The sequence below is a fragment of the Trichechus manatus genome, unplaced genomic scaffold (assembly GCF_000243295.1).
Source record: "Trichechus manatus latirostris isolate Lorelei unplaced genomic scaffold, TriManLat1.0 scaffold00096, whole genome shotgun sequence".
In the NCBI taxonomy this organism is placed as follows: Eukaryota; Metazoa; Chordata; class Mammalia; order Sirenia; family Trichechidae; genus Trichechus; species Trichechus manatus.
In genome coordinates this window covers 7,909,705-7,937,372 of record NW_004444032.1, presented here as the reverse complement: position 1 = coordinate 7,937,372, position 27,668 = coordinate 7,909,705, and the positions used below count along the sequence as shown (strand labels likewise).

The 27,668-nt window shown below is 36.9% G+C and overlaps 1 protein-coding gene across 1 annotated transcript in view; it reads left to right on the top strand.

The window, feature by feature from the left end:
* The window catches only part of LOC101353072 (B cell receptor associated protein 29), a 71,755-nt gene that overhangs the window by 29,876 nt on the left and 14,211 nt on the right, over window positions 1-27,668 (top strand). The window contains exon 6 of the mRNA XM_023737050.1: window positions 839-947. Within this exon, the coding sequence (XP_023592818.1) occupies window positions 839-947 (109 nt within the window). The remainder of the gene's footprint in view (window positions 1-838; window positions 948-27,668) is intronic.

Sequence of the window (27,668 nt, the reverse complement as noted above, 5' to 3'; positions counted from 1 at the left end):
TATTTTATTTTTCAAACATTACTCTAATTTATCTTTCTTGGTAACTGAAAATCCTTTATCAAATTTCTTAAAAGATAATAGGCTAGCTTCTTAATTCTATTAGCAATGATGGTTTCCTTCCAGACATACAGATTATGAAATTTTGACTCCATAATGTTTTTATTTTGTTTTACTATTCAGATTTTAATTTTTCTTGCCTAGAAAAGATATACTACAAACATAAAATAACCATGTTTAAAACCAAAGTATATTTTAAAACAGAAGGAATATTGTAAAGGATTAACTGAATAAAAGAAATTTGGAGACAGTTCAATGAAAATTAGATAAAATTTTCCAAGCATAAAGATGGCTCTGTCATTTTCCACTTAGCCATCTCCACCCTGATGATATTAAATTTTTCTCTGGTGACCTTGTCTATATTAAAATAGTCTGAGTAGACAGCACAGCAGTTGGAACAAAATGATATTCCAATTAGTATCATCCTCAGGACAGCTTTTTTTCCCCTTAGATTTACATCACACAATTTAGGAAAAGAGATTCACATTATTTACCTAAATACTTTAGCAGATATCATTTTAATTGTAGCCCAGCCAGAAACTTGTTATTTTCTTTGAAGAGATTTCAGCCATAATAAGGCTAAATCTTGTGTGTGTGTGTGTGCCAGATATCAAGCTTCTGATCACAAAAGTACATTGTAGAAAATTATAACATACTGAAAAAGACAAAGAGTAAAATAAAGACCAATAATTTTAAATAGGTTACTTAGCTCATTTCCTATAAGGATGTCTGGCTATTGCATTTTAAGCTTACTTCTTCCTGTAACTCTCTTTTGTGATAGCTATTGAAAACCTATGGCAAGGGAGAGCAACACATGTTGGAAGCAGAAAATAAAAAACTAGTAGAAGACCAGGAAAAATTGAAGACTGAATTAAAGAAGACTTCAGATGGTAATGTGTGCATTTTCAAATGTGGAAAGACTAGAATGATATTTTATGCTGTTATACATCACTGTTTTCCCTAAAACAAAACTAATGCCTAAATGTCCTTCTGGCTAGAATATCAAGAATGACCTATTTATAAATTCCTACTCAAATACAAAGATAAAACATTGTTTCAGCCAAGACAAACATGCTCTGTTATATAGAAAAACACGTAGGTGTTTCAGATCTGTGTTGTAAATACAGATGTTCCTTGCCTTAACAAAAGAGCTATTTTCCTGAAAAGTTGCATGTAAACACATTTTTGTAAAATTAACCACATTTTTCCATTATCGTATATTACTTCTTTCAGAGAAACAGTTACAGGGGGAGAGTTTTGGTTACAAGAAAATATATTACTTATCTCAAGCCCCAGTATTTCCTACCTGTTAGGTAAAAAGGAAAGCATTCCGTAAAATAGATGGATAGGAATGGAAGAAGCAACTCTCTGGAATGTCAGCTGAGAATTTAGATGCTTCTTTCCAAATTTGGATGCCTCTTTCCAAAATACTTTGCAATATGGGCATGGGGTGGTGTATCCTAACTCCGTTTCCTTGAAGGCAGCTATTTCTTCTACATTTTTTAAAAGTAGTTCTGATAGTATTCTTTACTCTTCGTCAAAGACAAATTATTATTGCCTACAGCCTCATAACACGGGAAAGTCAATACCCCAAGTCCAGAGTCATCCCAGGAAACTTAGTGTAAGTTTGTGACTTGACCCCTGGGCAACATGCTTGCATGCAACAGACACTCCTTGATGTTGGCCAGACACTGGGGAAACATTTATCCAGGCAGAGTTAAGGTAATGATCAGTGCATAGGCCATCTCCAATTTTAAATCTCTTCCACTACTTTAAACGAAGGTAAATTGGAGAATATTCGGGGACTGAATCAAAAACCTAACCTCATTGCCATTTGTAAATTTAGATTTTCTTTAAGTAGGTATCAGTATATTAGAAGTTCTCTGTAATGTAACTTGCTGTTATTGAATATCTGCTTACATTGTTTGAAAGGAGTTTACTTCATCAGAATGTATTTGAATTAGAGAAGTAAAGCAGGATAAAAGTTAATTTTGTAAAACAAAACAAAAATCCATGGGACTCTATTTCATGTGATACAAAATTATTTAGTCACCTTCCTGCTCCTTATTTAAAGTGAAAAAAGAAAACAGTTTAGAGGCAGTAAGTGAAAAAATAAGTTCCCTTCTAGATAAGGTGGCATATAACATGGATGTTGTCATAGTATAGCCCAAAATTCAAGAATCTTGCCTTGGTTGGTACTCTTGCCTCTTTTGCAGTTCTAAAAGATTTGGACATAGTTAAGAAGTTTTGTCATTTGTATTAAAATAAATTTAATAGTTACCTACGCTCAACTTCAGACACTTCAAAGAGAAACCTAATGTTCTTTATTTTCCCCAACATAAAATATTGCTGCTAGTCCTTGTGGAGAATGCATGGGGTTATTTCCAAAATACCTTTAGTTAAGGGAGAAATTTTGTTTCAAAATCTTGCTTTTCTTCATATCTGCCAAAGATCTGTTTTCTTATGTATTAAGCAGTATGGTACAAATATAAAAGACAGACAAGAATAGATTGTGTGCCATGCTGCACCTCTCTTAAACCTAGTCAGTTTCATTATTTCTGCCTTTGGCTTTAATTATTTAATTATTTATTAATTATATTAATTATTTAATTATTAAAATTATTTTCCAGCTCTGAAATATTTTGAGCTTTAACTTCTTATGTCTGAAATCTAACTCAGAACACAGTGTTACATAAGCATCTCTTTAACAGAAGAATTAGATGTTTGGAGAAGATGAACTTTTTGATAATACAGGCATTGTGTTTATAATCTGATAACCAGATATACCAGCTTATGTGTTTGAAGTGTAGACTGCAAAGCTACTTTCTAATTGAATCAGTGTTGAAGTAAAAGCAGATTTTACCTGTTTGTAGATGTCCTGTTTGGTTCCTGCAAGACGTGTAATATTTTATGAACACTATTTACCCAAAGTTACTATTTTAGATAACATCTTTAGTGACCTTGGGAAGAGCAAAATTCTCTTTCTAAAGAAGATACTTCCTGGCTATATTCTCTTATATATTTTCTATATTCAAGTTCATTAACGCAAGAGCTAAGAAATTATATCAGTCAACAGTACAGGATTTGCATGAGTTCAGCAACCCAATGTCTTATACACAGTACCACTCAAAAATATTTCCTGATTTCTAAAACTTTAAGGGTATTAAGGCTGACAGTGCTCAAGAAGGTTTTAAACAGACATTTTCTATTTAAAAAAACTTGAGTGAAAAACAGTGTTTGGTGTTTTTTAAGGGGCAAATAGGGTATTTTCCATATGAATTTTCTTACCATTGCTTTTCTTTACTCTATGTGAAGCATTTTCTCTAAAGTATATGCATGGAAATAAAGCTTAAATACAAGTGTACATTTAAGCTGGCTAGTCCCAAATTGGAAAAGTGGAGTTCTGAAAATAGATACTAAGAACACTCTATCAGTAGTGCCAAACTCTTCAGTAGTTTTAGCCACCAGCACAAATTTTGACCAAGGTTAATAAATTACCTGTGCTGCAAAAGAGAGTGGTCCAAAAGAGAGTGTGTATATCCCAAAGCGCCTAATTTACACTCAGGACCTACTTACTCAGGTGTGAGGACCTGATCTGTCATTTTTAATGATCTGTTTAACAATAACTCTGATATCCCAGTGTGCAGAGTAATTGGGAAAATGCACTGCCGTGAACAATGTGAACCTGAGTTTCGAAAAATTTACAAAGTTCACAAGCTCTCATACCAGAAATGGACCTTGTTTATAGTGGAAGACCTTTTCTGATATCCAAGGTGATTGACTTCAAAAGGCCTTTTCCAGAAAAACTACGGGTACTTATTCTTATAAATAAATATCTTCTCGGTATTTATTCTTATAGCTAGAGTAAATACATAGCATTATAATCAGTGCGTGCACTCAGGCAGTGACGAAAGTAGGTGTGGTTTAAAAAGTGATTAAGGCAAATTCCTTGACCCTGCCATTATTCTTTGTTTCTTTCTTTTATCAGCAGTATTCCAAAGAACTTTCCAAGTAATTCATTCACTGCAAACTTATTTAACACGAAACATAACACCTTCTATTCCTCTACTTAAAATAGTGATAATTCAGCTCTCTTCCTAGATAAATACTTTCATATCATCTTGGCTTACCTTGGAAAAAAAACTAAAGTTTCCTTTTATAGACCAACTTAACTACCCCTAAAGATATTGGAATTAAAAAAAAAAAAAAAAGAAATTATCTTTTAATGCCAGTAACAAAAAAAGTTACACTGATGGGACCAGGAAGTAAAAATAGTTGAAGTGATGTTCAAGAGAAGTTGAAGCTTAAGACAAGAAGGAAAATTGTCATTGTCATCGTTGTTGTTAGGTGCTGTCGAGTCGGTACCAACTCATAGTGACCCTGTGTACAAAAGAACAAAATACTGCATGGTCCTGCACCATCGTCACAATTGTTGCTATTCTTGAACCCATCATTGCAGCCACTGTGTCAGTCCATCTCATTGAGGGTCTTCCTCTTTTTCCCTGACCCTCTACTTTACCAAGGATGTCCTTCTCCAGGGACTGGTCCCTCCTGGTAACATATACAAAGTACGTAAGACGAAGTCTCGCCATCCTTGCTTCTAAGGAGCATTCTGCCAGTACTTCTTCCAAGACATATTTGTTCATGGCAGTCCATGGTATATTCAGTATACTTTGCCAACACCATAATTCAAAGGCATCAGTTCTTTTTGGGGGCTTGCTTATTCATTGTCCAGCTTTTGCGTGTGTATGAGGCAATTGAAAATACCATGGCTTGGGTGAGGTGCACCTTAGTCCTCAGAGTGACATCTTTGCTTTATGACACTTTAAAGAGGTCTTTTGCAGCAGATTTGGCCAATGCGATGCATCTTTTGATTTCTTGATTGCTGCTTCCGTAGGCATTGATGTGGATCCAAGTAAAATGAAATCCTTGACAACTTCAGTCTTTCCTCCATTTATCATGATGTTACTTATTGGTCCAGTTATGAGGATTTTTGTTTTCTTTATGTTGAGGTGTAATCCATACTGAAGGCTGTAGTCTTTGATTTTCATCAGTAAGTGCTTTAAGTTCTCTTCACTTTCTGCAAGCAAGATTGTGTCATCTGCATATTGCAGGTTATTAATGAGTCTTCATCCAATCCTGATGCTGCGTTCTTCTTCATATAGCCCAGCTTCTCAGATATTTGCTCAGCATTCAAATTGAGTAAGTATGGTGAAAGGATAGAACCCTGACGCACACCTTTCCTGACTTTAAAACAAGTTGTTCTTTCTGTTTAAACAACTGCTGCTTGGTCTATGTACAGGTTCCTCATGAGCACAATTAAGTGTTCTGGAATTCCCATTCTTTGCAGTATTATCCATAATTTGTTATGATCCACACAGTCGAGTACCTTTGCATAGTGAATAAAATACAGATACAACTATCTGTGATACAACTATCTAAGATACAACTATCAGTGTTCTCTGCCATAGGCAAGATCCATCTGAAAATTACAGGGGAATTTCTACTTTATATACTGTTAGCCTGTTGTTGTTAGGTGCCATCGAGTCGGTTCCGACTCATTGCAACCCTTTGTACAACAGAATGAAACGCTACCTGGTCCTGCAACATCCTCACAGTTGTTGCTATGTTTCAGCCTATTGTTTTATGCTAGAAACGTTAAATTCCTACCTCTTGAGTCTTAAAACAAAAGTAAGATATAAGCTTTTTATACAAATTTTAAACCATATGGTTTCCAATTCCTTATAAGCCATCTACCTAAAAATAACCCCCAAATTCCAACCTAAGCATGTTGTACTGTTATAACTTCTCATGGACATGAATTCAGCTATCTTTAACCTGCATTTATATCAAAGCTACCATCTTATTTTTAAACTGTTAATGCTTTACAACCACTATGGAAAATGGTATAGTTCCTCAAAAAGCCAGAAATAGAAATACCATATGATCCAGCAGTCCCACTCCTACGTATATACACTGAAGAAATAAGAGCAATGACACGAATAGACATATGCATACCCGTGTTCATTGCAGCATTATCCACAATAGCAAAAAGGTAGAAGCAACCTAAATGCCCATCAACAGATGAATGGATTAACAAACTGTGGTATATACACACAGTGAAATAATATGCAATAATAAACAGTAATGATGAATCTGCGAAACATCTCACAACATGGATGAATCTGGAAGGCATTGTGCTGAGTGAAATAACGTTAATCACAAAAAAAGACAAATATTGTATGAGATCACTTTTATAAAGCAACAACAAAAGGTTTACACACGGGGAAAAAACTCTTTGATCCTTACCAGGTATGGGAGGAGGAGAGGGAAGGAAAATTACAGAAGAGATAGTAGACATTCATAATGGTGAAGGGAAAGGCAGTACACAATATGGGAGAAGTCAGCACAACATCACCAAGGCAAGAGAGGACACTGAGAGGAAAGCAGGAGTAAAGGACAACTGTGGTAACTACTAGAGCATAGACAATCCTGCAACAGTAGAATTAACAAACAGTAATCTACAAATGGATACATAGATGATGCCAAGAGGTGAGGGAGGGGGTAAGGGAACATATCCACTGGCAGATACAGGTTTGGTGGTGGAAATTTCTAAATATATGACTGCAGGTATTCCTCATATATTAATATAGACAATAGAGCACACAAGTGGCACAGTCAGGGAAACCTCTTAGACATAATTAAACACCTCATGGGATGAAGTTCCCAGGCTTTAAGGCAAAGAACCGTAGACTTAGTGGACATCTACATCAGTTGGCACAACATAGTTCTTAAACCCAATACTACTACTTTGATGAGTAGCATCTGGGGTCTTACAAACTTACGAGCAGCTATCTAAGATATAACTGTCGGTCTCTTCTGGTCTGGAGCAAGCCCATTGCTGTCGAGTAGACTCCGACTCATAGTGACCCTATAGGACAGAGTAGAACTGCCCCACAGGATTTCTAAGAAGTGGCTCGTGGATTTGAACTGCTGCCTGGAGCATTGGAGAGGGAAAAAAACTAAAGACTCAAGGGAGTAGTTAATCTAAAGGACTAATGGACCACATGAACCACAGCCTCCAGAACCCTGAGACCAGAAGAACTAGATGGTACCTGGCTACCCCTCCTAGCTGCTCTGACTGGGATTACAACAGAGGGTCCCAGACAGAGTGGGAGAAAAATGTAGAACAAATGATCAAATTCATGAAGACCAGACTTACTGGTCTGACAGAGACTAGAGGAACCCCTGAGACTGTGCCTGCCCCCTACACCCTTCTAACTCAGAATTGAAGCCAATCCCAAAGTTCACCTTTCAGCCAAAGATTAGGCAGGCCAATAAAACAATAACAAACATGAGAAGTGTGTTTCTTAGATAAGTAAAGCATATGAGATCAAATGGGCAACACCTGCCCCAAAACAAGAGCCTGTGGGAAGGGATAGGAAAACTAGATGGAGCTGGGGAACTGGGATGGAAAGGGAAAGGGGGGAGAGTGCTGACACAATGTGGGATTGCAACCAGTGCCACAAAACAATTTGTGTATACATTTTTGAATGAGAAACTAATTTACTCTGTAAACTTCCACCTGAATTGCAATTAGAAAAGGAAAAAAAAAAAGTTAATGCTTAAAAACAAATGCGTTATTTTCATCGTATGTTTTGCTTCTTTATCTTTTAATACACTTTTGCGATTTCAATAAGAAAAAACATCTTTTCTCTCCTCTCTTTATGTATCTGGAAGTTTCCGCTTCTCTGAAGTCTCCTTCTCTTCTTTCATTAACTGAAGAAAAGCCCGTATTACAAAAGGAATAGTTTATTTGATAGATGTGGTAGTAGGTAATATATAATTAATAGTATATTAATTAAATAGATGGCCCATCCTTTTAGTCAGGTGTCAACTGTTTGTTTAAAAATAAATAAAGGATTTATTACCATGTGTCTTAGTCATCTAGTGCTGCTATAACAGAAATACCACAAGTGGATGGTTTTAACAAAGAGAAGTTTATTTCCTTACAGTAAAGTAGGCTAAAAGTTCAAATTCAGGGTGTCAGCTCCAGGGGAAGGGCTTTCTCTCTCTGTTGGCCTTCTTCTCATCAGTGTTCCCCCAGACTAGGAGCTTCTCCGCACAGGGACCCTGGGTCCAAAGGACACGCTCTGCTCCTGGCACTGCTTTCTTGGTGGTGTGAGGTCCCCCTGTCTCACTGCTCACTTCTTTTTTTTATGTCTCAAGAGATTGCCTCAGGACACAATCCAATCTTGTAGATTGAGTCCTGCCTTACTAACACAACTGCCACCCGACCTCCCTCATTAACATCATAGAGGCAGGATTTACAATATATAGGAAAATCACACAGTACCAGGAATCATGGCCCAGCCAAACTGATACACACATTTTTGGGGGGACATAATTCAATCCATGACACCATGTATTCCTTAATCTCTGTATTATCTCCACAGATAGTTGTTATTGTCAAACCAAGAAACGGAGTTTGCTTACTATAGGACTACTAGGACTAATGTATAATGGTGATATTTTATCCTGTTTGGTTCCCCCATTACATTTCCATTTAGTTGGGATGTTTTCCTTTCCTGTGAGCTTGTTGTCCCTTCCCAAGGCCTGTAAGAGTAAAATAAACTGTTTAAATGTCATACAGTGACCAGGAAGGATAGCTGTGGGAAAAATAATAACTTAAGGCAGAAAAAGAATAAGGACATCTTAGTATAACTGATGTCTACCCTGAGGAAAGGTTTGTATAATCTCTACAGAGAGGCATTAAAACAAGAGAAAATAGGCTCTTCCCTGAAAAGCTTATAGTCCAACTGGATGGATCAAAAATAAACCCACAAAATGACTGCAATTCATTTTCTCCCCCTATAAAAACATGGACTGGAAAGTGCTAAACGTATACTGAATAAAGGATGGTTCCAGGTGATAAGAATGAAGAGAAGCACAATTCTCTAAAGGTGCAGATGGATATAGATAGGGAGAAAAGTGAGTGAAATGGCATTACTAGTGTCAGTGAGAAGGCAGCAGAAGTTGATGTGTCATCCTAGAATGCAATGGAAGATAATACTGTAAAGTTGAGGGGTCAATTGATGAAGCCTCCAAGAGACTGGAAGGAATGATTAATTAGAATGCATTCGTTTTCTTTGCTGCCATTTTATTCCCTACCAGGCACATGTGATCACCAAAGGCCTTCATGGTAAATAGTCCTTTTGTAATGACTGTATCAAGTTAGTGTCAGATTTATGCTAACTGCCAACTCAGGTACAGGAATTAAGCTGGACAACTCTAGTCTAAAACCACTTTCAATTATGAAAAAAATGCAACAAACTATTAAAAGTAGTTATCTTTGGCATGTACAATGAATGACTTTTTTTTCCCCAAAGTTTAAATTGTTTTCTATAATGAATATCTTTTACTGGTATAATGAAAAGGATAGATTTTTATTGTTTAAAAAAAAATCTTCCACATATCCACAGAAACTGAGACAACAGTTTTTTGACTTGAATTATCTAATTAATTGACTCCATTCTTTGGGGAAAAAAGAAAAAACCAAACCCGTTGCCGTCGAGTCGATTCCGACTCATAGCAACTTTATTTTGAAAGTAGACACTGAATATTAGAGGTTGTTTAACATATGCTCAGTTATATGAATTACATTGCAAAGTCTGTGAAAATACACTAAGTAATCTTGAACAAGTCATTGAGTCTTTTTAGGCCACAGTGTTCTGTGAAATTGAGAAAATGAACTAGTTAACTCTTAACGTCTACTCTGTAGCTTCAAATTATGTTAAATTAGGTAATTAAGCAAAAGTGACTGTCAAGAAGTATTTTGACTGTTGGCTTTTTGACCCTTAAAATTATATTTATTTTTCATGAGCGAGAACTTTTCACAGTAACTTTTTCCCTTTCCCCCAAACTTAAGTTCAGCAGGTGGTTAATTAAACTATATTCCTCACATTAGAAAAATGTTTCATGCTGTCTTAGAATCATTAGGACAGGACCTGGCATGTTTTATCCATCTGTTTGCTCGAAGCCCAAGGGTGTTATGTGGAATGGCGCCACAGATGTTAAATGTTTAACTCCCTTGGGTGGGGCATACTTGAGAGAGAGGAAAGGACATATGCTAGTAAATATAACCACTTCTCATTAGTGTTACAACATGGCTGTTTAATTAGAACATCTGATAAGGAATACTAAAACTTTGCAGGAGAGAAGAAATGATTTTAGTAAATACATAGTCATGTTCATTAGTAAAATATTGTATCGATGTCGTTGTTAGATGCCATCGAGGCCATTCTGACTCATAGCGACCCTGTGCACAAAAGAATGAAACACTGCCTGGTCCTGCGCCATCCTCACAATCATGCTTGAGCCCATTGTTGCAGCCACTGTACCAATCCATCTTGTTGGGAGTCTTCCTCTTTTTCACTGACCTTCTACTTTACCAAGCATGATGTCCTTTTCCAGGGACTGGTCCCTCCTGATAACATCTCCAAAGTATGGGAGACAAAATACTTCTTCCAAGACAGATTTGTTCATTCTTCTGGCAGTCTATGGTATATTTAATATTTTTTGCCAACGCCATAATTCAAAGGCATCAGTTCCTCTTGGGTCTTCCTTATTCATTGCCAGCTTTCACATGCATATGAGGCAGTTGAAAACACCGTATCTTGGGTCAGGTGTACCTTAGTCCTTAAAGTGATATCTTCGCTTTTTAACACTTTAAAGAGGTCTTTTACAGCAGATTTCCGAATGCAGTGCGTCGTTTGATTTGTTGACTGCTGATTTCGTGGGTTTTGATTGTGTATCCAAGTAAAATGAAATCCTTGACAATTTAGATCTTTTCTCCACTTATCATGATGTTGCTTATTGATCCACTTACAAGGATTTTTGTTTTCTTTACGTTGAGGTGTAATCCATACTGAAGGCTGTCATCTTTGATCTTCCTCAGTAAGTGCTTCAAGTTCTTTTCACTTTCTGCAAGCAAGATTGTGTTATCTGCATGTCACAGGTTGTTAATGAGTCTTCCTCCAAACTTGATGCCCCATTCTTCTTCATATAGTCCAGCTTCTCAGATTAGTTGCTCAACATACAGATTAAATAAGTATGGTGAAAGGATACAACCCTGACACACGCCTTTCTTGACTTTAAACCATGCAGTATCACCTTGTTCTGTTCAAACAACTGTCTCTTGGTCAATGTACAGGTTCCTCATGAGCGCATTTGAGTGTTGGAATTCCCCTTCTTGGCAGAGTTATCTATAATTTGTTATGATCCACAGTCAAATGCCTTCGCATAGTCAGTAAAACACAGGTAAACATCTTTCTGGTATTCTCTGCTTTCAGCCAAGATCTATCTTACATCAGCAATGATGTCCCTCATTCCATGTCTTCTTCTGAATCCAGCTTGAATTTCTGGCAGTTCCCCGTCAATGTCCTGCTGCAATGGCTTTTGAATGATCTTCAGCAAAATTTTACTTGTGTGTGATATTAATGATATCGTTTCATATTTTCTGCATTCTGTTGGATGACTTTTCTTTGTAATGGTCCATATATGGATCTGTTCCAGTTGGTTGGCCAGGTAGCTGTCTTCCAGATTTCTTGGCGTAGACAAGTGAGCACCTCCAGTGCTGCATTCGTTTGTTGAAACATCTCAATTGGTATTCTATAAACTCCTGTAGCCTTGTTTGTCACCAGTGCCTTCAGTGCAGCTTGAACTTCTTTCTTCAGTACCATAGGTTCTTGATCATATGCTACCTCCTGAACATTGACCAATTCTTTTTGGTACAGTGACTCTGTGTATTCCCTCCGTCTTCTTTTGATGCTTCCTGTGTCATTTAATATTTTCCCTGTAGAATCCTTCAATATTGCAACTCAAGGCTTGAATTTTTTCTTCAATTCTTTCAGCTTGAGAAATGCTGAGCGTGTTCTTCCCTTTGAGGAGGCAGCTTTTCCCTAGTTGTATTTTAAGTGCCTTCCAACCTGAGGAGCTCAACTTTCGGCACTGTACCAGAGAATGTTCTGCTGCTATCCATAAGGTTTTCACTGGCTAATTTTTTTTCAGAAATAGACTGCCAGGTCCTTTTTCCTAGTCTTTCTTTGTCTGGAAGCTCCACTGAAACCTCTCCACCGTGGGTGACCCTGCTAGTATTTGAAATACCAGTGGTGTAGCTTCCAGCATCACAGTAACACACAAGCTACCGCAGTATGACAAAGAAACAGATGTATGTGAAAAAAATATTATACTAGGGAAACCTAAAAAATTTATTTAGACTCAAAGCAACAAGTGTTAAATATCATTGTTTGCGTTAACAGTAATTTCATAGTGGCCTCAGAATCAAATTTCTAATATAATCTTTTGATTCTTTTCCTGAACTCTCCAGCTGTTCACTATTTGGCCATTTTATTCTCAGTATAGGTACTAATGTATGGCTAATTCTTCAACATCTGCTAGAGTATTTTTTTAAAAGTTAGTTCATTATATATATGAAGCTAAAAATGAGACTTTGGGTTCATTTATGCATTTTATTTATCTGTATATCCATACTACTTGTGAACCCAGATAGTTGAGTGTTAGCTGAGTATGGGAATTGGAAGAATTAGTGAGGTGTGTGTGTTGGGGCGGGCAGGGGTTTGTTTTGTTTTTTTTACTAGCTTCCTGAATAAGCATTGAGAAAACATGGTGAATTGATATAAATGTCAAATAACTTGTATAATGGAGAAGAAGCCAAAAAAAATTGCTACCTTGTTTACATACATTGTTACATACATTAAAGCTTGAGGAGTCCTACTCTGACCCAAATTGTCTGCTTTTCCAAATTGTGATATGCTTCAAGATACTGAGTTTTCTAAGTATATATGTATTTCTTGATCTTCTTTGCTGTAAGTATGTTTGTAACACATTTAATCCCTGCCCAAAACTGGTGCTCCTCTGTGGAAATTTAACATTAATTTACTTGGGTGATCTGTAGAGGCTCATATATCTACAGCAAGTAATTTTGTAGAACATTCATTGTATCAACAAAATTCTGGGTGTCCAGATGTCCTTCCTCAAGTCATGGAAAGCATTGCACATTTTATATTAAGACTTCATGGCCCTTCACAATGAATATGTATTCCTTCTTTAGAGGCAGGATGTAATAATGTTTAAAATACATTAAACGTTCGTTGTTTATGCTTTCTCATTTGAAGCTGTGAATTGGTTTTAAAAGTTCATTTGAAAGCACATTTTTTCTGGAGGTGTGAAAAAATTGCTTAGTAAATTATCAGACATTTCAATAGAGTTAAAATGCAGGTAGTTGTAATTTAAAACTGAATTTCTATTCAGATAATGTAGCAGAGACTACAGTAATGACCAAATGTAATTCTACAAATAATTTTACACCGCAAACTCAGCCCCTGCCCTTATATGGCAGTACTTGATATGCCATTAGGAAATTAAACTAATGGGAATGCACACTATTCAAATTAGGTCTTCAAGATTAAGCAGCATCTCCGTATAATACTGACAATGTAAGCAAATGCTTATTCATCAAAGAGAAAGCATTTGCAGATGACTTACAGACATGGAACAGGTGAAAAAAATAAATTGGTGTTTTAATATCTTTGCAGAAAACAGTTGTAAATTAAAAGTGACTTATTGACATATTTCTCTGCGAAGTCCCTGGGAAATGAAGAGGTCAAAGACCCAGGCTCTGTTTTAGACTTCAAGGTAAAAAGGTGTGTGTTCAGGGTATATTTCACTCTGAAATGCTCCCAGAGTGAATTCTTTGCAGAAACAACAGAGAGGGAATACTCTCAGAAAACCTGTGGCCAGCTGAGTCTTTAAAGTATTCACATCAGAGGTTAATCTATGTTTAAGAACTTCATTTTGTAGAACAAGATCATATGACTTCTAGTTACCACATTTATAAACTCACTTTCCTTCAGTGGGTGAAGATAAGTTATATTAAGAATTGGATACTACATCTTGGTTGCTACTAATTAGCTCTGTACACTTGGGCAAGTCTTTAAGCCGCAATTCCTCATCTAAAATGAGAGACGGGATTTGGACACTGTTGGTTTTGAAAGAATACTGGACTTGGTGTCAGGGAAGGCAGATCTTTGACCCTGCCCCACCACTTAGCAGTTGTTTGGCCATGGACAAATTACTTCATCCCTTTGGCTTTCAGCTTCCCCATCCAGGCAGTGAGACAGTTAAACTGCATGACCTATCTGTAAGACCCCTTTTAGCTGTAGCATTTTAGCAGCAGCACTGGCTGAGCTTAAAAAGGTAATAGACCAGGAGGGAGACAGGTTGATAGAGCCAGAGATGTAATTGGGTTGAAGAATCCTTTTCTTAAATGCTTATAACAGAGCTCTCAGTCCCATCTTTTCAGCAGGTCCAGCCTATTGCACCAGCAGTATGCCCCATAATGTTCTACTAGTCCTTTATATCTCTACACCCTTTTCTAATTTTGTGACCACAGATTTCTCTAGAAATCTTATATGAGATTACAAGTACTTCCTGCCAACTGCCTTTGTGCTTATAGCTTTTAATAGATAATGGCACTTAGGCATTATAATAAAGTTCTGGCAGCTGTTGGGAAGGAAGTGTTATTTTTCCTTGTCCTTTTCAAGTGAATGAGTAACAGGAGGCTGAAGAGAAAAAAAACACACGCAGAGTTTTCTTTTAATTGCTGGGGACTACCCGACATACCACACCACAAAGTATCCTTATATATGTTATGTATAATTGGCTTGAGAATCAGTAAACTTAGAATAATGAGATGTGAGTTCTAGTCCCATTTATACCATTATGAACTTAGGTAAGCCATTTAGCTTCTATAGGCCTCAGTTTCATTGTTGGAAAATAAAAATTGAAACTAGATGTCTAGAGCTCTTTCCAGCTGTGTACTTACATGATTGTAACTCAAATTAGACACTATAATGTTCATAAGAGAGGGTAATCAAGTAGGGTCCCTCATTTTTTTTCAATCAAAATTTTACATATATATAATTTTAAAAGGCAAATAGTATGCTACAAAGTTTATAATGAAAAACCAGCAGTCCCCAAAAGCTCACTCCCCAAAAGCAACTATATTCAATTCATTTAGCTATTTCTTCTGATACTCACCTCCAGATTTCTAAAAGCAGTGTTTAGGTAGCTATTTCTTGACTCTCTTATCTGTCCCAACTCCTCACACACATTTCCCATCCCCCATCCTTCCAGTATAAGTATATCATAATTTTTGTTATGACTGTGTAGTTATTGGAGCCCTGGTGGCGCAGTGGTTAAGAGCTCGGCTGCTAACCAAAAGGTTGGCAGTTTGAATCCATCTGTTGCTCCTTGGAAACCCTTTGGGGAAGATCTGCTCTGTCCTATAGGGTCACTCTGAGTCAGAATTGACTCAACATTTCATTTCAGTAAATCTTCACATGAAATGATTTTCCTGAAAAACTTTCACCTCTTTGCCCTCTGCAGTGGATCAATAGCATATTCTTCTGCTTAATGGAATGTCCCTACAACCTTTGTGATTTATGTACTCTGCAACAGTTTTTGTAGGATCAGTTCCTGGAATTCGGGTTCTGCAGATGGTCACATGTGTGTGTTGTCCTTCCCTTCACCTAAGATAATTCTTGTCTACTATCTAGTTAGTGAATACCCCTCTCCCTCCTTCCCCACCCTCATAACCATCAAAAAACGTTTTCTTCTGTGTTTAAATCTTTTCTGGTGTTCTTACAATAGTGGTCTTATACAATATTTGTCCTTTTGTGACTGACTAAATTCACTCAGCATAATGCCTTCCAAATTCCTCCATGTTAAGTTTCACGGATTCATCGTTGTTCTTTATCACTGCGTAGTATTCCATTGTGTGAATATACCATAATTTGTTTATCCATTCGTCTGTTGATCGGCACCTAGGTTGTTTCCATCTTTTTGCTATCATGAACAGTGTGGCAGTGAACATGGGTGTGCGTATGTCTATTCATGTGATAGCTCTTATTTCTCTAGGATATATTCCGAGGACTGGGATTGCTAGATTGTATGGTATTTCTGTTTCTAGCTTTATAAGGAAGTGCCAAATCGATTTCCAAAGTGGTTGAACCATTTTTACATTCCCACCAGCAATGTATAAGTGTTTCAGTCTCTCCACAACCTCTCCAACATTTATTATTTTGTGTTTTTTTGGATTAATGCTAGCCTTGTTGGGGTGAGATGGTATCTCATTGTAGTTTTGATTTGCATTTCTCTAATGGCTAATGATCATGAGCATTTCATCATGTGTCTGTTAACCGCCTGAGTGTCTTCTTTGGTGAAGTGCCTATTCATATCCTTTGCCCATTTTTTAATTGGGTTGTTTGTCTTTTTGTTGTTGAGGTTTTGCAGTATCTTACAGATTTTAGAGATTAAACACTGAATGGATTTGTTTGTTGTAGCCAAAAATTTTTTCCCAGTCTGTAGGTTGTCTTTTGACTCTTTTGGTGAGTCTTTTGATGAGCATAAGTGTTTGATTTTTAGGAGCTCCCAGTTATCTAGTTTCTCTTCTGGTGTTTGTGCATTGTTACTTATGGTTTGTATTGTGTTTATGCCATGTATTAGGGCTCCTAGCATTGTCCCTGTTCTTTCTTCCATGATCTTTATCGTTTTCAATTTTACATTTAGGTCTTTGATCTGTTTTGAGTTAGTTTTTGTACATGGTGTGAGGTATGAGTCTTGTTCCAGTTTTTTGCGGTTGGATATCCAGTTATGCCAGCACCATTTGTTAAAGAGACTGCCTTTTCCCCAATTAACAGACTTTGGGCCTTTGTCAAATATTAGCTGCTCATAGGTAGATGAATTTATGTCTGGATTCTCAATTCTGTTCCATTGGTCTATGTATCTGTTGTTGTGCTAGTACCAGGCTGTTTTGACTGTCGTGGCAGTTTATAGGTTCCAAAATCAGGTAGTTCTGAGGCCTCCCACTTTGTTGTTCTTCGGTAATGCTTTACTTATCTGGGGCCTCTTCCCTTTCCGTATGAAGTTGGTGATTTGTTTCTCCATCTCATTAAAAAAATGCTTTTGGATCTGGATTGCACTGTATTTGTAGGTCACTTGAGTAGCCCAGTTTTTAAGGTAAAATATCATATAAACTTTCTAAATTGAAAAAGGAAAAAAACTTTTCAAAGCCTGATCACTGGTGAAACATGCAGTGTTAGATGTTTGAGTTTTTCATTTCCTAATTAAATCTGGGATTAATTTATAAAACCAAGATGTAATACCACTGTTCTTTCCTGTAGGTGTCTTGGGAATATATTAATCAGACCCAGGGTGTTTTAATTACCCAATGTTTAGATGAACACCAGTGAAATTAGTTATTTTTGTTTTAGAAACTAGAGTGTGAGTTTTTGCTGTAGAGGTTGCCTGATGGGCATTTCCATGTGAAAATCCAACCTGGGTCTGAAATTAACATATCCAGAATTGAACTTATCATTTTCTCCTCTACATTGTCCCCTCTTTTTTATCATGACTTAGTCAAACTTTTCAAATGGATAGGAAGCAGTCAGTGAGGAAAATGAACTGGAAGATTAAAGGAAGAAAAAACGTTTCAACCTGAAGCTAAATCTCGCGGCAACACCCCCTGTCTGTATAGCCTTTATTCTTTCTGTGAGAAAAATTAATAGAGATAAAAAGAAGGAAAACTTTTTAGGAGATTTCTTAAAATTTCCGGCATAATTTGGACCCTTCTCTGATGTGCTGATATGTTATTTTACAATTCACTTGAGTAAAAGTTATAATGTAAGAGGAACTGATAAAGCTTACAAGTGTTATTTTAGGGCCGTTTTTAGGTGCCGTCGAGTTGGTTCCAACTCATAGCATCCCTGTGTACAACAGAACTAAACACTACCTGATCCTGCACCATCCTTAAAATCATTGTTATGTTTGAGCCCATTGTTGCAGCCACTGTGTCATTTCATCTGTGTCAGTTCATCTTGTTGAGGGTCTTATTCTTTTTCACCGACCTTCTACTTTACCAAGCATGATGTCCTCCAAGGCCTGGTCCCTCTTAATAACATGGCCACCCTTCCTTCTAAGGAGTATTGTGGCTGTACTTCTCCCAAGACAGATTTGTTTGTTCTTCTGGCAGTCCATGGTATATTCAATATTCTTTGCCAGCACCATAATTCAAAGGCATCAATTCTTCTTCAGTCTTCCTTATTCGTTGTCCAGCTTTTGCATGCATATGAGCAGATTGAAAATACCATGGCTTGGTGTCAGGCACATCTGAGTCCTCAAAGTGACATCTTTGCTTTTTAACACTTTAAAGAGGTCTTTTGCCGCATATTTGCCCAATGCAATGTGTTGTTTGATTTCTTGACTGCTGCTTCCATGGGTGTTGATCGTGGATCTGAGTAAAATGAAATCCTTCACAACTTCAGTCTTTTCTGTGCTTTATCATGTTCTTGGTCCATTTGTGAGGATTTTTATTTTCTTTATGTTGAGGTGTAATCCATACTGAAGGCTGTTGTCTTTCTTTTTCGTCAGTAAGTGCTTCAAGTCCTCCTTGCTTTCAGCAAGCAAGGTTGTGTCATCTGCATAAAGCAGGTTGTTAATGAGTATTCCTCCAATCCTGATGCAGAGTTCTTCTTCATATAGTCCAGCTTCTCAGATTATTTGCTTCGCATACAAATTGAATAAGTATGGCAAAAGGATACAACCCTGATGCACACCTTTCCTGACTTTAAACCACACAGTATCCCCTTGTTTTGTTTGAACAACCACCTCTTGGTTTATGTATAGGTTCTGCATGAGCACAATTAAGTGTTCTGGAATTCCCATTCTTTGCAGTGTTATCCATAATTTGTTATGATCCACGCAGTCAGATGCCTTTGCGTAGTCCATAAAACACAGGTAAACATCTTTATAGTATTCTCTGCTTTCAGCCAAGATCTGTCTAATATCAACAATATTTCTGGTTCCATATCCTCTTCTTAATCCGGCTTGAATTTCTGGCACTTCCCTGTCAATGTATCGCTGCAACAGCTTTTGAATTATCTTCAGCAGAATTTTACTTGCGTGTGATATTAATGATATTGTGTAGTAATTTCTGCATTCATTTGGATCACCTTTATTTAAAATGGGCACAAATGTGAACCTCTTCCAGTCATTTGGCCAGGTAGCTGTCTTCGAAATTTCTTGGCATAGACAAGTGAACACCTCCAGAGCTGTATCCATTTGTTGAAACATTTCAGTTGGTATTCTATACATTTCTGGAGTCTTATTTTTTGCCAGTACCTTCGGTGCAGGTGGACCTTTTCCTTCAGTACCATCAGTTCTTGATCATATGTTACCTTCTGAAATGGTTGAACATTGACCAATTCTTTTTGGTACAATGACTCTTTGTATTCCTACCATCTTCTTTTGATTCTTCTGCTTTGTTCAGTATTTTGCCCGTAGAATCCTTCAGTATTGCAACTCAGGGTTTGAATTTTTTCTTCAGTTCTTTCAGCTTGAGAAATGCCAAGCGTGTTTTTCCCTTTTGATTTTTTATCTCCAGGTCTTTACATATTTTGTTATAATACTTTACTTTGTCTTTTTGAGCAGTCCTTTGAAATCTTCCATTCACTTCTTTTACTTCATCATTCCTTCCATTTGCTTTAGCTGCTCTGCGTTCAAGAGCAAGTTTCAGAGTCTCTTCTGACATCCATTTTGGTCCTTTCTTTATTTCCTGTCTTTTTAATGACCTTTTGCTTTCTTCATGTATGATGTCATTGCACAGCTCGTCTGGTCTTCAGTCTTTGGTGTTCAGTGCATCAAATCTGTTCTTGAAATGGTCTCTAAATTCTGATGGGTTATACTCAAGGTTGTACTTTGGCTCTTGTGGACTTCTAATTTTCTTCAGCTTCAACTTGAACTTGCATATGAGCAATTGATGGTCTGTTCTGCAGTCGGTCCCTGGCCTTATTCTGACTGATGATATTGAGCTTCTCCATTATCTCTTTCCACAGATGTAGTCGATTTGATTCCTGTGTATTCCATCCATTGAGGTCCATGTATATAGTCACTGTGTTGTTGACAAAAGATTATTTGCAGTGCATAAGTCGTTGGTCTTTTAAAATTCTGTCAAACTATCTCTGGTGTCGTTTCTGTACCAAGGCCGTATTTTCTAACTATGGATCCTTCTTCTTTTCTCTCACTCTCTCCATGTATATACATAGTATATATGAGACATATAGATAGATATACACCTATACACGCATATGTATTTTTTAACCATTTGAGAATAAATTGCAGACATAATGCCCCTCTACCTAAAGACTTCAGTGAATACTCCCTAAAAACATGGACATGCTCTTGTCACTGAACTGTATGTGTGAAGAGTGTTGAAATGGCAAATGTTTTGACACCTATATATTTACCAGAATAAAAACAAAGGAAAAAAAGGGACATTCTCTTAATTAAACATACAGTACAGTTAGCAAAATCAGGAAATTAACATTGATCTAATAATGTTACAGACCTTATTCAGATTTCATCAGTGTCCCACAAATGTCCTTTAGCAGAAGAAAATTCTAGTTCATGCATTGCTTTACATTGTCATGTCACGTTAGTCTTTTTAATCTCTTTAGTCTTTTAAAAAACCCATTGCCATTCAGTTGATTACGACTTAGAGACCCTGTAGGACAGAGTAGAACTGCCTCATAGTTTCCAAGGCAGTAAATATTTACAGAAACAGATTGCAACATCTTTCTCCCACGGAGTGGCTGGTGGGTTTGAACTACTGACCTTTCAGTTAGCAGCCAAGGGCTTAACCACTGTGTCGCCAGGCCTGTTTAATCTCCTTTAATCCGGTTTTCTTTGTATATCATGATTCTGACACATTCGAAGAGTAGAATGTCCCTCGACTTAGGTTTATCTGATGTTGCCTCACAATTAGATTCAGGTTGTACACTTTTAGCAAGAATACCACAAATATAGTGCTGTGTTCTTCCCATGCAGCATATCAAGAGGCGCATGCTGTAGATTTCTCTCAGTACTGGTGATGTTGACTTTGATCACTTGGTTAAGGTGTTATCTGTCAGGTTTCTCCATTAAGAAGATACTATTTTTCTCTTTATAATTGAGTGGGGAGATTTTTTTAATTATTGTAATATACACACAACACATACAATATTTTATCACATTCTACATGTACACTTCAGTGACATTGATTACACTGTTCAAGTTGTGCAGCCATTTTTGCTCTCTTTTTCCAAATTATCCCACCACCATTAACATACCTTCAATGCATTAAGTTCATACTGTAGTCTTCAGAAGGAAGTCACTATTTATAGTCCATGCTTAAACAGTAGGGAATTAAGCTCCACCCCCTTGAGGGTGGCAGATCTACATTAATTATTTGGAATTCTGCACGGGAGATTTGTCTGTTCTCTCCTGTTCATTCATTCATTCATTTGTATCAGTATGGACTCATGGGTATTTATTTTATACTTTGGGTAATAATTTAATACTGCATTATTTATTTTTTTAAACCAGGTTGTTCCAGTTTTGGCTATTGGGAATGCTGTGTTCCTTTGACATATCTCCATTATTGTGGATTTTTTGTTTGTTTTGCTTTTTGAGTAGTAAGTAAGTAGTGCCTTACTTTCTGGCACTACAAGATGTTCTAGGCTTATCTTACATATTTCCTGCCTAGTCTTAGAATCAGTATCTTGGGTTTTTTTTAAATGGATTCTGTGATACTGTTCATTGGTTTTTTGCTTTGTTTTGTTTTAAACCTGGAGTAACCAGAGGTATTAGTAACTTAAGTCTGTTTTCATCAAGATATTTCAACAATGGTCTGTTTGCTTTGTGACTCTCCAACTATCCTGAATATTTTGTTTTTTTTATTGAAGATATAGTTGTTTTGAGTTGCAACCAAGATTCTTATCAGGTGACTAAAGTAACAGCTCATATTTTTAACCTGACATTTATCATATTGTCAGGAAATGAGCTGGTTCCACACAAGTGAAGTTTCAGATGTTTAAAGCTTACACTTTTCATTTGTCCATTCTTTCCTTTCTTCAAAGAACATCTTTGTTTTTGTTTTTTAGCATTGTATTTTTTATTGTGGTAGAATATATACATATACATAATAAAACATTTGCCATTTCAGCCTTTTTTACATGTACAATTCAGTGACATTAAGTATATTCACCATGTTGTGCAACCGTCAGCACTAGCCATTTCCAAGTATTTTCATCACCCTTAACAGAGACTGGGTGCCCTTTCAGCAATACCTGCCCCTTTCTCCTTCCCACCTGCCCTAGTAACCACTAGTAAACTTTGGTCTCTATGTATTTGCCTATATAGATATTTTATGTAATTGGAATCATACAATATTTGTCCTTTTGTGTCTGATTTATTTCACTCGGTATAAATGTTTTCAACAGGGAACATATTTTAAGCACCCACCATGCACTAGGCACTGTGCTGCATGCTCAGGACCCAGAGATTAGACAAAGCTGTGTTACTTGAGTATTCCACAGTCTAGTGGGGACATAGTTGCACTTAAACATGATAAGTGCTATGATAAAGGTGAATTAAAGATGCAGTAGGAGCCCAGAGTGGAGACGAAGGAAGACTTCTTGGTGTTTTAAAAGATGAATATTAAACAGCCAGAGGAAATGGGAGGGAATGAGTGAGGCAGGGAGATTAAGGGAGATGGACAAGGATGTACAGTTAGTCCTCAGTTTATGATAGGTTTCCATTCCAATGACTCTGTCATCATTCAGTTCTGATGTAAGTTAAATACTTTTTTTAGTTTTCATTACCATTGCCTTTTATTATCAGTATCTGCATAAATACAAACTTTATTTGTCTTTGGGGGTTGGAAACATTACATATAAATGTCTGCAAGTGAACATCTGAGAAGGATAACATCAGTAAATTACGCGCTGCAACTTTGTATGTAGTGCATATTACTAATGATAAGATGTACAAAAAAAAAGATGGTCATTAGTGTGATTCATTGTAACTCGAATACATTGTATGTCAGGGACTACCTGTATACAAAATGAGCAGCGTGTAACTGAAACAGTATGGCACTTTTGAGGTACTGTAAAGAGTTCAGCGTGACTGAAACATAAAATAAGATGGAGGCAGTGGTGAGAGTTAGGCCAAGGACCCATCATGAAGGACCTCATATGCCATTATCGTGTTTACATTTTGGGGGCACTGTTGGAGAGTTTTTAGACAGGGGAACGATCATTTCAACAGAACTATGGAGAATGAATTAGAGTAGCAGAGAAACTATGTAAAGGATCCTTTTTAAAATCAAAGCTAAACATGAAGACAGTCGTAGCAGAGATGGAGTGGAGGTGGAATGTATTGGGGAGATATAAAGGAAAGTAGAATTAAAAAACTTTATCAACAGATGAATGTGGGGATTAAAAGAAAGGGAGGAGTCAAGAATGACTCTCAGCGTCCTGCCTTGTTCATTGGGAATGGATGAGGGGGCAATTTACTGTGATAGAAAATTCAAGAAGAGAAACAGATTGGAGTTGTGGGAAGCTGATGAATTCAGATACAGACTGTTGAATTCGAGCTAAAATATGTCATTGAGTTCTCTGTTTTTTAAGCTGCTGGTTTTTAGAGTTCCTTCTAAAAATCCCATAAGAAAATCTTAATTTTTCTTCCGAACACTGATTTATTCACTCAATAGCAAGTAGTTGAAGGTATTGCCAATTCAAACTATTCATTAATATTGTATACAAGATACTGTGCTAAGTTCTGGAGAGCAGGTAATGATTGAAGTAATGAATAAAATATGGACCTTATCTGCATGGTCCTGACAGTATCGGCATGTCCAGAAATAGCTATGATATAATTAAAACCATAATTTGTTACTTACTGAATAGGAATTTGTGTCTACTTTCCAAGTAATTTGTGGATTAACAGTCCAGTAATTGATCAATTGCAAAGGAATAGTACATGTGAGGATTAAGTACTGAGTAGTCCCAGTGTATCATACTGTTTGAGTACTCAAAAAATAAAAATAAAATAAACTGTGCAGGGAAATTAGACATATGGAAATTTCTCAAATAAAAAATGTATTCCTCTGGCTCACTCCTTATTGCAGTTGTACAGCAGCCCAACTTCAGCTGACGTGCCAATGCTTATGAAAAATTTCTCTTCCATTTCCTGGCAGAGCTTAGCTGGTGGTGTCTGTTATTTCTGGTAGAAATCACAATGGTACAGTACATTTACATAGCACATTAGTCTCACTAGCTCCATTCACTGTGCAAATAGCTCCATAGATGTAATTTTGGCTTATGTGTCATTTTACACAAACATTTTTGTCCTCCTTACGTGTCACTGTGACATTAATTGGAGTTATTGTCTGTATTGCTAAATGGCTCAGGTACCTAAAAAAGTTCCTAGTGACTAAGCTATATCTTAGTCTCTGAATCTAGCTAGTATTCTCATGATATATTTCAACATTTCCATAAAGTTGCTGGCAAGTGATACCAACCCATTTTTGCAGATGAAAAAATTGAAATGGTGATTTAGATGTATCACCTCAGGCCTCCTTGTCTGATAATGTTTTCCCTGTATATGCTGTTTCCAAAATAATATGGTTCAAAATAAAACAAGCAAATTCAGCCATCAGATAACAAGTTTATATAATCCCTTCGTCACAGAGGCATTTCCAGAAGGAGATGGAGGACATCCAAATCACAATATTGTAATTTTTACAAACGAGAGATAGAAAAATAACTGAGAAGCAGTCCAAGAGACTCCTAGACAGTAACAACCTCCCTTAACTGGAGTGGAGTCAGTAAGATAGTACGCATTAGGTGTAATATCTACTGAGATACAAAACAAAGTAAGAAGCACAGTTCGTACCTTAGTTGGATGAGTGACAGAAAAGCTGGATTCTCCTACAGTTGTTTTGTTATAGCTTTATAGCAGTAGTGACTAGAAGAAACTTCTATAGACTGTAAAATGGTTTTCCAGCTTCTTTTGTAGACTGGTACTACAGGGAATTGATTGACCTTCTAAACACACTTATTCTCATAACAGTTCGTGAGAAAAATGATATCTTTTAATAAGGGACTAATGAGTTGATGTCTGGGATTTAATAAATTTCCTTAGTAATTTATTCATATCAGAAATTCAAGTATAAATCACTTTTAACTGTTTGATACAAGCTCCTAACCAACATTCTTAAAACTGTCAGTAGACTAGTCAGATATTATTAGGTTGTAAAACTTTTTCACCTTTTATATTCCAGGAATCCAGGCCCTTAAACATTTTTAGTAAGGTTCTGAAGATAACACTAACCATGTTTCACATTTTCAAGTAGCCTCTAGGAAATACCTTATAGAACTCAAATTGAAAATTAATTTATTTAGGATGGCTATGGGTCGGAATCTACTCGATGGCAACAGGTTTTGTTTTGGTTTGGTTATTTATATTATAGCTGTGGCCCTTGTGAAATCTAACAACCACCAAAAATCTCTCTTCCATAGCTGACCCATACCTTTACTAAGTGATATCACATTAAATTTGTCAAATTCAGTCTTCAAAACCTAATTTAGAACTATGGATCTATACAGGGAACATGGAGGAGATTATAGAGCTATATTGCCCAATACAGCCAGCCACTATCCACACATGGCTATTTAAATTGAAATTTAATGTAAGTAAAATTGAATAAAATTTGAAATTCACTTCCTCAGCTGCACTAGCCACATTTAAAGTACTCAATAGCCAAATGTAGCTAGTGGCCACTATTTTGGACAGCGCTGATGTAGAATATTTCCATTATTTCAGAAAGTTTAATTTGACAGTGCAGTCTATAAAGTATTGATACAAAATGCACTTACATTGATAATGATTGTACGTTTATATAAAAACATCCATATAATGGCTTCTCAAGAGGAAAGGCAACCAGATTGTTTATAAATTGAACCTATAATTTCATTTCATTGTGCCAGAAAGGTGACTTTTAAATTTCTAAAGCCCACTTTTCTTCCCTAAAATCCCTACCCTAAAAGATTTACAAATGCAGAACTTCTAAAGGGTACATACGTAGAATTGTGTACAGAACTATTTCAGGATTCCAAGATTTAGAGAAATGATTTATGAAAGTACTATATAAAGAGAAAATTTTCAAGTATGACTTCTTAATTTCTCCACCCCAACTTCTCTACCCCTCCCCCCCATATTTTGCTCATTAGCATCTTCCCCACAAGGTGTTGACTTAAATGTTCAGCATTTATATATATACACCTACTCCTCATTTATGGACTATCGGGTTATCTGACATTTTGCATTTACGACAATAGTAAAAAATCTATTATACAACTCTTTTGCACATTAACAACGTACATCTGGCACTGATGAACACCAAGGCGCAAGGCTAGAGTAACACTGGCTGTGATGGCGAAGGTTATGTGTCAACTTGGCTGGGCCATGATTTTCAGTGGTTTGGCAGTTATGTAATAATGTAGTCATCCTGCATTTTGTGATCCGATATAGTCATCCTCTGTTTTCGCATAATACCGATTTTTGCATAATGACCTAACCAAGTTGGTAACCTAACCAAGTTAGTAAGTGTCTTAGGCTGGGTTCTCTAGAGAAGCAAAACCAGTAACGCATATAAATATATATAGAGAGAGAGATTTATATCAAGGAGACAGCTCACGCAATTGTAGAGGCTAGAACATCCGAAGTCCGTGGATCAGGGTAGAGGCCTCTCCCAAGTCACACAGCTGCAGAAGCTGGTGAGCCCAAGATCAGCAGGTCAGAGAGCAGGGCTCTGCTCACAGGCTGTGAAGATCTACGAGTCCCAGATTCGGCAGATAAGCTGACAGCTCAAGTCCCAAGAACCAGAGATGAGATGACAGGAGGCAGCTGCAGGATCCAGAGGGAGCAAAAAGCCAGAATGTTTGCTTATATTCAGATGCAGGCCGCACCCACAAGGAGACTCCCTTTCATCTGATTGGCTACTCACAGTGTATTCAGTCATGGGAGTGATCACTTTAAAACGTTGAAAATCATGGCCCAGCCAAGTTGACACACAATCCTAACCATCATAGTCCACCTCTTGTCAACTTGGCACACACACACATCTCCTTAAACCATACACAATCTCTGAATAAAGACAATTAGAAAGTCATACTTGGCATCTAACATGATACAACTAACATGCGTACAACTGAAAACGCACTAGCCCTGTTTGCATCTTATATTTTATAAGTGAAGGAAACAAAAATATTTGATGCACACGTACAAAGCAGAAATATTCATAACAGTTACAGTCCCTGTTTCTGCAACTTGTCACGTGGCTATAACTGGTATTTAGAACTACCTTCTTCCAGCACCTATTCCATATTCCCTTTGTCCTCAGCAAGCACCTCAGCTGGTCATGGTTCTTTGCCTGGTCGGGTGACCCAAACCTTTATTCCTGAATGGTCTGGGTCATTAGTAGCCATGTTGGAATTAGGTTACTGTAGTTTCCCATCGACTTTAATCACAGGGCATGGTAGTACTAGGAGATGCCCTAAGGAATCTCCTGCATTCCAGACATACTCTTCTTTACCTCCATTATGTAATCAATCCGATTTCCTCTTGGTAATCAGGATCAATCACACCAGCCA